The sequence below is a fragment of the Sciurus carolinensis genome, chromosome 9 (genome assembly GCF_902686445.1).
Source record: "Sciurus carolinensis chromosome 9, mSciCar1.2, whole genome shotgun sequence".
Taxonomy (NCBI): Eukaryota; Metazoa; Chordata; class Mammalia; order Rodentia; family Sciuridae; genus Sciurus; species Sciurus carolinensis.
This window is the reverse complement of record NC_062221.1, coordinates 111,199,599-111,211,875: the sequence shown is the minus strand read 5'-3', so window position 1 is coordinate 111,211,875 and position 12,277 is coordinate 111,199,599. Positions and strand designations below refer to the sequence as shown.

The 12,277-nt window shown below is 32.0% G+C and overlaps 1 protein-coding gene across 13 annotated transcripts in view; it reads left to right on the top strand.

The window, feature by feature from the left end:
- Robo2 (roundabout guidance receptor 2) overlaps positions 1 to 12,277 on the top strand; it is a 1,215,662-nt gene that overhangs the window by 1,138,169 nt on the left and 65,216 nt on the right. For all 13 annotated transcript variants that reach the window (XM_047564678.1, XM_047564674.1, XM_047564667.1 and 10 more), the window contains 3 exons: positions 1,674 to 1,905; positions 4,661 to 4,785; positions 7,074 to 7,245. In XM_047564678.1, coding sequence (XP_047420634.1) covers positions 1,674 to 1,905; positions 4,661 to 4,785; positions 7,074 to 7,245 — 529 coding nt within the window. The remainder of the gene's footprint in view (positions 1 to 1,673; positions 1,906 to 4,660; positions 4,786 to 7,073; positions 7,246 to 12,277) is intronic.

Here is a 12,277-nt window from a genome sequence, read left to right as displayed (position 1 = left end):
ATTCCAGAAAAATCTTTGAGGGTTAGAAAGTTGTCAGGTAAGTGAAGAAATTCTTACTTGTTGAGACTTTATCTGCAAGTCTAGAATTAGCTGTATATAGATCTACATACACACTCAAACCCATCTGCTTCATGGCGTTTTCCAGCTTGGACATTCTGAACATGGAAATTTTTTGTTTGTTTGTTTCATTGTTTTGACTGAAGTTCTGCATGTTTATTATTTTAAAACTAATATTTAGCATTCATTGATTTGCTGACTTTGCTTAAAAAACTAAACAAAGCTGTAGTTAAAATAGAGGCATTAGAAGTTAATTCATGAAAAAGCATTTTCTGTTCATAAGATGCTGACAAATGGATAAAGAATTTTTTTAAAAGTTGAAATAATAACCTCCATCATTACCTTCTTTCTTTTTTCCTCCACAACCCTTTTGAAATGAAGTGATTTTTATCTCTTCTCCATTAATCTTTACTTTTTATTTAACAGTGAAATATATCAAGCTTGAAGCTTCTTAGGATATGACTATTGAACTATAATATGAGATATTAATTGGAGAAGTTGCCGTGGCAGTTTATACTTCAATCAAACATTTTAAAAACTAATACAGACACGAAAACTTTAAAATTAAAGAAAAAAAAAAAACTAAACTTCTTTCACCCTAAAAATGAAGCAACTATAAGACACTTGTGAGGAGAGCTTAATAAATGTATAAAGGGAGCATATTTATTTTTCTACTTGCACTAATATGTATTTGATTTTCATGTGTTTATCAAAAGACTGAACAAAAGTACATTTTAAAAGTTCTATTTGATTTGAGTTTCAAATTAAAAATCTCATATCATTATTAAAAATAGCTAGTATCCCTTAAGTAAATGAAAAGAGAGTTGAGTTGTATCCAGAGTAGGACTACTGAAGGAATAAGAAGTTAGTAAAATAAAATCTTTTTCATTTAATATTTGGTAATGGATATAAGCTTACTTATGCATATAAAACATATGTACTTGCTTCACAAGTACAACTCTCTCCCATATGCTCTCTCTAGCCACAGGGAGGCTACACATCTGTCCCTACGCTTCTTTTCCCTGGTAAACCCTACTCTTATTGCAGATTGCAGAGCTTCCAACTTTTGTCAGGAAACCACCTCCCTTTCCCAACTCCATGAGCTTCTTCTTCACTGTAAGCTCTCTTACTCCCTGATGCATATCATTCATTACATTTATTTCTGCTATGTGCTATAACTGAACTTGGCCATTGTAGGCACGATGATATCTAACTTCCACCTGGACTCAAAGTACCACTAGGGCAAGAGTTGGCTCTTCCATCTTTTTCCACTTGATCCCTAGAGCTTAGCACAATTCCTGGCACCTACTAGTAGGAACTGAAAAATGTCTAATGAATAGACAAGTGATGAGAATTAAAATCCCTGAAAAATACCATATAAAACCATAAAAATGGGTGTCAAATGCAAGGGAGTTGTCTTACTCTACATTTTGGAGATAACCTTGAGGATAATGTGAATGTGGGATTGGAAGAGGTTATTTGAAGGAGAGATGAGTTGGAAAGCCCTAGTCTCACTGGAATGATGGACTGAACTGGGACAGAGAAGAGAGGATAGATCAATTGTGAGTCTGGCACACCTCCCTTCAGGTTCAGAGGCTCTTTGATGTGTTTTCCAGGTGGATCGCCAGCCTCAGTTTATTCAAGGCTACAGAGTAATGTATCGTCAGACCTCAGGCCTGCAAGCCACTTCTTCATGGCAGAATTTAGATGCCAAAGTCCCAACTGAAAGAAGTGCTGTCTTAGTCAATCTGAAAAAGGGGGTGACTTATGAAATTAAAGTCCGACCATATTTTAATGAGTTCCAAGGAATGGATAGTGAATCTAAAACAGTCCGTACCACTGAAGAAGGTAAGCATCCTGATTTGTAATGTAAATAAAACTTATACCATGAATAAGCCAATTTCTGTTATAGTTCTAGTTTGTCATATTCCTCAGAAAACTAGATAGAGAACATTTAAAGATATAGTAGGTACTGTCATTTTTCTCTTTTTATTAGAAGAATCCTATAGAATCTGACAAAATTTGATTTAAAAGTATAAATAGAAAGATTCTGAATTTAAATTCTTCTTAAGCATTTGCCCCAAATCTTATGTGTTTCTGTGCCCTTGAATTTCATTGTAACATATTTCCATATATTTATGTGGGTATAGTTCTTTTGATTTCATTAAAAGAAAAGCTATAGAAAACATAAGATCACAGACTATTCTTAGTGGTTGCTCCTGTTTTGTTGTAGTAGGATGTGGTATTTTCTTTTCTCAGCCTTTTTCCACTGTGGGTACTGCCAGTCTGACATATAATTTCTGATTTGGAGGGTCACTTTCATGTTTCCAATACCTTTCTTCTTAGTAAAGTTCTTGCTGTCTCTCTAGTTTTGAATTTTTTTTTTTTTTTACCCACAGATAGTTTTAAGTCAATCTATGATGGACCTAAGATTAATGTAGGTTTCAACCACTCCATTTATTAGAGTCTCCTTCAGTAAGTGAGAGACTTATAATAAATGATGCCATCAAAGTAAAAATGTGGGATGACAAAATAAATCTGCCTTTCTATTTTTGTACTAATTTTGTATGCACAACTCCTATTAAAAGCCTTTTCTCTAAATGTACTTCATACAAAATGATATAAAAGTAACTTTAAGAAAATGCATGTAGGTTGCACATACTAAAAGGTAAATATTCATGTCTGATCAAAGAAATTTGATAAGATATAAATTTTCTATAATATGATATACAGCAAAAATAGGATGTTCACTTTGGTTTACAGTGTGATTCTCTGGCATGGGCAGAAATCCTTATTTTAAAAGGTACCATTGGTCATTGATCCACTTTTAGGATATGTAAATGAAGGAAAAGATCACAAAAAATTGGTAGTATTTTTTCCAGCATTAAATTTTACCATATCTTGCAAGTGAACTATTAATGAGCAAGGTGAATAGCTATAGTACAGAAGATCACATTTGAAGTCTCCCTCCAAAGTCACTTTCACTGCAGTTAGAGTTTTCCTCTGGCCTAAACATTTGTCACCCTCCAGTGTCCATTCATCTCTGATTTCTGTGGCCTTGTGAGGGTAACAAATGGAACTCAGCTGGGCTATGTCTGGGAATGATGAGCGGCGATTTGGGTTCTTTCACATCTGTACAAAGAAGCTGAGTACTGAAATAATTGACCTGTCAGAAAGCAGGCCTGGTGTTCTCGCCCAGCCAGCAGCAAGGAGAATGAAAAGCCAGTTTCAGAAGTGTTATTTTTCAGTGCAGTCTACTTAATAACTACAGACTGGTAGACAAGTGGTCAGATTGATGTCATCATACCACATTTTAGAGTAATATTGTCACATAGAAGAATAGTAAAGAGCAATATTGTGTTATCACATGTCTGTGTATGTCCCATATCTCAATGCAAATATGATCATTCCTCAATAAAATATGTCTTGACAAGTTAACCAAACGTGGGAAACCTTATCAACAGGTCTTTAAACTATCTTTTAGGATATTATCTTTAAGAACTAGACTGTGTAGACTATGAAAGTGTTGATGGATTTATTTAAAATCCTTTAATGTCATAAAATTCTTTGATTTTTTTTCTGCCAAGGAAGATTTAATGTGGCATTCTTATTTTGCTTTCTGTACATTTGGTTTAAATTCAGAGATTCACCGAAAATAAAAGAGTTTTCCTGCAAAATTAGTATCTCTTAACTCACAGATGTTTAGTCTAAACTCAGGAATTGCTCCTCACTCCTCTTTTCTCAGTGGGGTGGTAATTAATTATAGGAGAAACTATAAAGGAAGAGAATTATTGTAGGAAATCAAAACCTGCCCATTTCACATTTGACCCAACATGAACCTGTTTTCATTTTTATCATCATAGTTCCTTGCCCATCCATATAAATCAGTTTTAAATCTTAAATTATGGGTCAGTTTATGTGAGTCAATTATTGTTCCCAGTGCGAAAAGGATTTTTTCTTTGTTGGTGAAATTTACATGTTTGTTTTTATTTAGTAAACACAATCTAAGTATTTTTTTTAAAGACTGTCAATAATGCCACCATTCAGAAAGAAATAACACCTCATAAAATTTTGAGATATACCCTCTCAAAATATTTTGGGTTGGAAACCATTTTTTTTTTTCCTGAAATGGCCTTATAGAATTGAAATGATCAAATTCTAGAAACAGACATATCCAGTTCAAATTCTGACTTACCATTTGACTTGGATAAATCTCTTATAGTAAATCATTTCCTCTTTTGTGAAAATGAAGAGTTGCTTCTACCCACTGAGGTTATGGTGAGGATTAAAATTGACATTTTGGTACTGGGCATATAAAAACCACTCATTAGCTTCTTAGCTGGTAAATTTATTATTTAATGCATAATTCCCCACCTGTTGCATTTCCTTTAAATCTTTGCATTGAGTTTAATTGAGTTTAACAGTTTATTCTTAAAAAAAAAAAAAAAAACAAAAAACCTGTCACTATTAAATGCTATACACAGATTTAGAACTACTGGAAGCCAGAACTTCATTCATCTTGCCTTTCTATTTGTATTTGTAAGCAGTACTAATGTACACTGAGACTCAAAGTCTGCATTTATTCTGATTACTCCCTCTGCAGCCCCAAGTGCCCCTCCACAATCTGTCACTGTGCTGACAGTCGGAAGCCACAATAGCACAAGCATTAGTGTATCCTGGGATCCTCCTCCTCCAGATCACCAGAATGGAATTATCCAAGAGTACAAGGTAGGGTCTGCATGAAAAAAGAAGGTTCATGGATAGTTTTCTGGAGAAATCTCAGTGTCATATGAGCAAGACACAGCTCTAAAGATTCTCTTATTCAGTTAAAGTGCGAAGTGATTATATCTTTGTATGACAGGTAAGGAAACAAATGCATGAGAATCAGAACTTAACTTCAAGGTTACAGACACACAACTGAATTGGACAATAAAACCACAGCAGTGGAGTGATTTTCTGTATGGTATGATTGAGGAACTGAGGATTTAGAGGGATGGGGATAGATATAGATAGTAAAGACCTCATCCCAGTGTATCATAATAATGATACATTGCCTGTATCATTATTATTAAATTCTGTGTAAGGGATTTTAGGGCAGCTGTTTCAAAAGTGGTTCTCAAGAAAAAAGAGAGAGAGAGATTTTGGGTTTAAATGGGATGTAGTCAGAGTAGGAAATGGCAGCACCAACTCCCACTCTCTATGCTTCTTTTATTTATTCAGATTTTGTAAGATATTTTTCTTGGGAAAAAAAGTGACCATTGAAATAACAAGTGCTGCAAAAAAAAAAAATAGTTGTCTCATTTATTAGCTGGTGAACTTGTTGCTATTTAGAAAGAGTATCTATTGTTTCATCTTCATCCTGATGTTTAAGACACAATTCATGTCTAAGGATTCAAAATAAGATTTTGCCTAATTGTCATGACTAGACCACATGTGAGTGTAAAACTGCTCACTAAACATTGTAAAATTTCAAAACTATTATTGTGCCTGTTAAGAAATATTTCTAGAACTATGAAAATAATGATGCAATAGAAATACTATAAAAGAGAACTAGACATTCCATCTCACCTCAGAAATCCATAGTTGGTATGTGAAATAAAGCTGAAATAGTTCACTAAAAAGATTGCTGATTGAATTTTATCTCTAGAAATATCATATATTTTAAAATAGAACTGTATTAAGTTAAAGATAACTTGATGAAGCAAATGAATGGACTAAAGCATAAGGTTTTATATTAAAATGATTCCCATCATATTATAAGCAAACATTCTGAAGAAGTGTAAGAATAAATGCCTTAGTTGCATAGTTATATAAACTCTCAAGTTTTAAAATATTAGAACATTGTTTGAACACTAAACAATTAATCAGTATGGTGTATATATGTGTGTGTGTATTTCTGTGTTTTAATGAGGTTAGTAATTTGCTTCAGTACCATCTAGGACTACATACCCTAAAATTTTACTTTCAGTTAAAGATTAATACATTTTTTGCAACATGATGATTTTTTTTTCATAAATTATAAAATTTTTCACTCATTATGAACCTGTTATATTTTGTTAGCAAAGTATATACATAGATGAGGGCTAAATATTCTTTTGTTAGGAACACAGATGTCAAATATAAATAAAGGAACAGCATGCACAAGAATTATTTTGCTAAAAAAGTTTCAGGAACTTGCCTGTTTGAGAAAAAACCTTATGTATTCCTATACATACATCTACATGTAGATTATGAAATATAATATGGATAAAAATAAAGATATGCAGCAGAATTATTTTATAACCATTTTAAAATAATGGTTTTCCATATCCCTAATGAAAACATGCCCTAAAATTTGATTTCTTCTTGGAATAAAAACCTAGGTGCTTTAACATCAGTGTCTAAAGAATTCTAACCACTTTATTTTCACGTGTGTGTGTATGTTGTGTGTGTGTGTGTGGGGGTAGATATGTATTCATCAATATAAAGATTTATTAGTGTCAATGTAAATATTGGCTTTAATTTCATTTTAGTCAATACCTATAACTGAGGTCAATTAATCTTGTTAACTACTTCTGTGTAAGTTAATATTTTCTTAAATGAAATATAAATTACTTAGATGTTTACATTATAACTCATAACCATCGTATTTTAAATAGATTATATGCACAATAAATTTTGATAAATTAAGCAGAAAATAGTTGTTTTTATCTGTATCAAAATGTTATTTGAAACTAAAGACCACTTTCTAGAGAGGCATTAAAAGGATCATTGTGTATTGCAGATTACTTATGAGAATTCAGTGAAGATAGTAAGATAAAATTGAATATGGTATTGTTTTCTTTTGTTGTTCTTCCTTTAATACACACATATGCATAAAATTCCAAAGTTAGACTTTGAGAAATATCATTCACAAACACTTCTGTTAGCCCAGAAAATAGGTTGGTCACTATTAAAAATATTTAATCAATTACAGTAGTTTAGTTAGCAGAAAAGGGATTTTCATATTTATGTTTTTTCACTTTCTTTTTCCATAGATCTGGTGTCTGGGAAATGAAACACGATTCCACATCAACAAAACTGTGGACGCAGCCATTCGGTCTGTAATAATTGGTGGACTATTCCCAGGTATTCAATACCGGGTAGAGGTCGCAGCTAGTACCAGTGCCGGGGTTGGAGTAAAAAGTGAACCACAGCCAATAATAATTGGTGAGTATCAATGTAGGTACTTGGTACCTCAGTGTCAGTCAGTTGACAACAAGGTAGATTGTTTTTGAATCTACATCCTAACAATGGATATGAACACACCATATAGGCAAATGACTGAAAGGATTTCTTACAAAAATGATGTAAGTTCTTGTGCTCTTAAGAGTCCCACCATCCTCTTAAAACTATAATCTTATGAGTTTAGAAGTTGAAAAATGTTTGAAATGTATTTTTAATCAGTAGTTTCACTGGTAATTTTGGTGCCACTGAAATACAAAATAACTGAATAGACTGTACTGTATCTCAAATCTACATGCTTCTTAGCCAGAAAAATGTCAAAAATTAACCAGAAACAGGCAAAAGAAACTTTGTAACCCAAATATACTATCCAAAAAGAAGAAATTTGTGTTAAATCTACTCCTACCATTGCATTAAATTGTTCCCTATCACCATAGATTATGTTTGTCTGCTCTGGAAATGTATATAAATGGAATCATGCAGAATATGATATTTTGTGTCTGGTTTCTTTCACAAAGTTTCATGTTTTTGGAGATTCACCCATGTATGTATTATGCAATTCATATGTTCTTCTGCTGAGCAGGATTCAGGTCTATGAATAAGTCATATTTTGTTTATCTGCTTTTCTCTTGGGAGAATGAACATTTTTGTATAAGCCTTTGCGAGGACACATGTTTTCATTTCTTTTGGAGAAATACCTAGGAGAGGAATTCATGGGTAATAGGCTTCATAGTTTTGAATTTATAAGGAACTGCTGGACAGTATCTACAATTTTCAAATTCTAAAATTTAATACTCACAGCAGAAAGGAAAAGGACGTCCAGTTTCTCTGCATTATCACCCAACATTTAATGTTGCCAGCCTTTGCAACTTTAGCATTCAGGTGTATGTAAAACTGTAAACTTCTTGTGATTTTAACTTGAATTTTCTTTAATGATTAATGATCTGGAACAACTTTACATGTGCTTATTGGCTGTTTACATATTTTGTTTTGTGATTTTGCCATGTGTTTTCCTTTCTAAACTTGGATTGTTTCTTGTTACTGATTGGGGAGAGTTGTTTATAAATTCTGGATACACACACACACACACACACACTCACACACACATATATATATGTATACATCACATTTTCTCCTAATCAATAACTTCATATTCATTTTCTTAATGTATTTTGATGAACAAAAGTCTTAAATTTTAATGAAGTATAACTTATCATATTTTTTTCATATTTACTGTTCCTAAGAAATTGTGGTCTACCTCTAGATAGTGATGACTTTTTCTTGTACTTCTTCTAGAAGCCTAGTAATTTTAGCTTTTTTTATGTAGGTCTATAATTCATCATAAGGTAATTACATGAGATTCAAGGATTAAGGCTTATGGGTTTCTGTATGCATATCAAATTATATAGGCACCATTTATTGAAAAAACTTTTTTTCCTCCAATTAACCATGTACACATGGATCCATTCCTGAGTTCCCTTGTTTATAATGTTTATATGCCAATCACACTGTCTTGATTACTGTACCTTACAGTAACCCTTGAAATTGGGTAATGTGACTACTGCACATTATCTTCTGCAGAATTGTTTTGGCTGATACAGGTCTTCTGCCTTTCTATATACTTTTTAAATTATTGTCAATTTCTACAAAAATGTGTTGAAGTATGATTGAAATGCAGTGAACCTATCCATCAAAATTGGGTAAAGATTTTACTCATGGGTTTTCCTGTTGAGGACATGATATACCTCTTTATTATGGAAGTCTTCTATACTATTTCAAAATATTTTGTAGTTTTCTGTGTATGGGCTTATATGTTTTGTTAAAATACTTCCTGTATACTTTAAGATTTTTATACTATGATAAATGGATTTTTGAGATTTCCTTTTACATTGTTTTATATTACATATATATTAAATTTTTATATTGCCATTTTATCTTGTGATCTTACCAACATTTCTTGTTCATTTTAACAGTTGTGAAATGTCTTTTGAGTTTATTCAGATGATCATGTTTTCTTTCTGGGCTTGTTGTTTTGTGTTTTGTTTTGGAGGTGGGGTGTTGACATGGTCAAGTCTATTGAATAGGTTTCAGAGGTAAATCAACTTTTCATTCCTGGGATAAATTCCACTTGGTCATGATAGATTGTCCCTTTATGGATGTTGCTGGATGTGATGTACTAAAATTTTATAAAGAATTTTACATTTATAATTGATAGGTAGCATTTTTTTTTTCTAAGGTCTTTGTCAAGTTTTGGAATCAGAGTGCCTAGCTTTATAAAATGGGTGGAAGTATTTTTTTCTTCTTCATTATTCCTCAGGGAATTTTGGAGAGTATTTGCATTATCTCTTCCTTTAATATTTGCTAGAAATCAGTGATGATATCCATGCCTAGAGGTTTAATTATTTTTAATTTAATGAATGTAGATCTATTCAGAATTTTTTATATCTTCTTGTATTGGTTGTGGTAAGTAAATGTTTGTTTTTGGCCCACCAATGAATTTGTCTAATTCATCTAAGCTATGAATTTATTAGCATATGGTTGGTTGTATTTCCTTATGATCATTGTCATGCCTGCAGAATTTGGGGTAATTATGTTAGCTTTTCTTCATTGTGACAAATACCTGAGAAAAAAATCTTAGAGGAGGAGAGATTTATTTTGACTCATGGTTTCAAAGGTTTCTGTCCAAGATCAGCCAACTTCATTGTTTTTGGCCTGACCTGATCACAACAAATGGGCATGTCAGAGCAAAATTGCTCATGTCATGTTGGCCAGAAAGCAGAGAAAGAGGAAGGGGGCATGGACAGAATACAGACTCCAAAGTCATGCCCCAAGGAACCACTCCTTACAACTAGGCTTCACCTCCTACATACAGTTCCAACCTCCTCCCTATAATGTCATCAAATCATTAATTCACCAGTGAAGTCAGAGTCCATTATCTAATCACTTCCCCAAAACCTCACTTCTGAACATTACTGCATTAGGAGCTAAACCTTCAACACATGAGCCTTTGGAAGACATTCCGAGTCCAAAACATAACAGTAATGTCATCTCTTTTCTTCACAAATACTTTCTCTCCTGCCTATATTTTGTCCCCCTTTATGTCTGTCTCTATCTCTATCTGTCTCTCTTTTGCTCTCTCTCTCTCCTCAGTTTTTATTCAGTCTTTTTAAAATATATTTTTTAACTGTTGATAGACAATTTATTTATTTATTTATTTATCGTGCTAAGAATGCAACCCAGTGCCTCACACATGCTAAATAAGTGCTCTACCACTGAGCTATAACTCCAGCCCTTTTTCAGTCTTGATAATGATTGAGGAATTTTATTGATACTTTTAAACTACAAACTTTTGGCTTTGTTGGTTTTGTTTCCTAATCAATTGGTTTCTGCTATTTTGTGTGCTTAATTTTATTTTGCTTCTTAAGACCAATAATTAATTTAATTTTTTGTACCTTTTTGATTTTCTGATACAAATATTCTAAAGTTGTTACTTTACCTTGAAGCACTTCTTCAGCTAAATCGTACCAATTTTGGTGTATTTTTTTCCATTTATTATGGAGTATAAAAATTTCTATTTATCTTATAGATTTCTTATTTACTGAAATAATCTAGAAATATATATATAGAAATATATATGTATATATATATATATATATATATTGTTTAATATATAAATATTTGGGGATTTTTCCAGATATATTTTTGTTACTGACTTCTAATTTAATTCCTTTGAGGCAGAGAATGTACTCTGTGGGAATTTAATTTTTTCAATATAGAATTGTTTTATGGCCCAACACTTAGTCTTGTACACTTGAATAGTATGTGTATACTTGTATATTTCATAAATGTCAAGTAGACTTGGTAGTGTTTTTCAAGTCCTTACTGACTTTCTGGGTTTTTTTCTTTGAACTACTAAGAAAGGATCTGGAAATCTATTATAATTTTGGATTTGTGCTATTTTTTTCAGCTTACAATTTTGTTTCATGTCTTTGTCACTCTAAGTGACTATATTTTATGAACGTTATCTTCTGAATGAACTTATACTTTATCATTATAAGATTACCCTCTTCATTTCTTGCACCCAAATTTGCTTTGTCTGATACTAATATACCCATATTAATATAGCCAATATAGTCTTATAAGTACTTGCAAGATTGGTTTACTTTCCAGACTTTTTTATTAACCTCTATTTGTTTGCATGTAATGTGACTTCCATTGTTTAATTTATATATTATCAGGTCTCTTTTTATATAATCTGATCATTTTTACCTATTAATCATGATGTTCAGATTGTCATTAATGTATTTATTGATATGTTGGAATTTAGAATTATCATCTTGCTATGTGTTGTCTGTGTTACTTTTTGCTGTTTTCCTGATTTTCTGCATTCTTTAGACAAACTGAAGAACTTGCAGTTTTATATCTTATCTTTACTAATGGATTATTAAATATATTTCTATTTTTGTAAAGGTTACTCTAGGATTTCTGAAGTAAATTTTTCATTTCTTTCTCTCATTCTATTTTGTTAAACATACCTTTTATTTCTAAATTTGTAATAAGTATCAACATGCAAATTACAGCATTATTATTGTTTTTGCTGTAAGGAATCAATCATTTTTCAAATAAATTTAAAATAAGAAAAAAATATTTGGTTACTCCTAATGTACCTGATACTCTGCTCCATAAAGTCAATCTCTGAGCTTCTCCAGGGCTTCCTTGTCCTCAGTTCATGAATGTTCTCAGTCATGTTTAGATGACCTTGTAGTGCATCACATATTCAAAATGTCTCCAGGTGGAAATCTGTGAAATAGTAAAGATCCCCTGTTTGATTCCTGTATCTCAGGGATATAGGGGTATATTCCTTTTTTATGTATTTTATCTGTTTGTTTGTGGTGGTTGTGTATGTGCCATGGGTGCTATTTCTTCCTAGGCAGAGGTAGAATTACCCAAGGAGTTATTTATTTAATACATTATGTTTTTCTGATATCCAATTTTCATTTCCTTTCTTTTATATTTT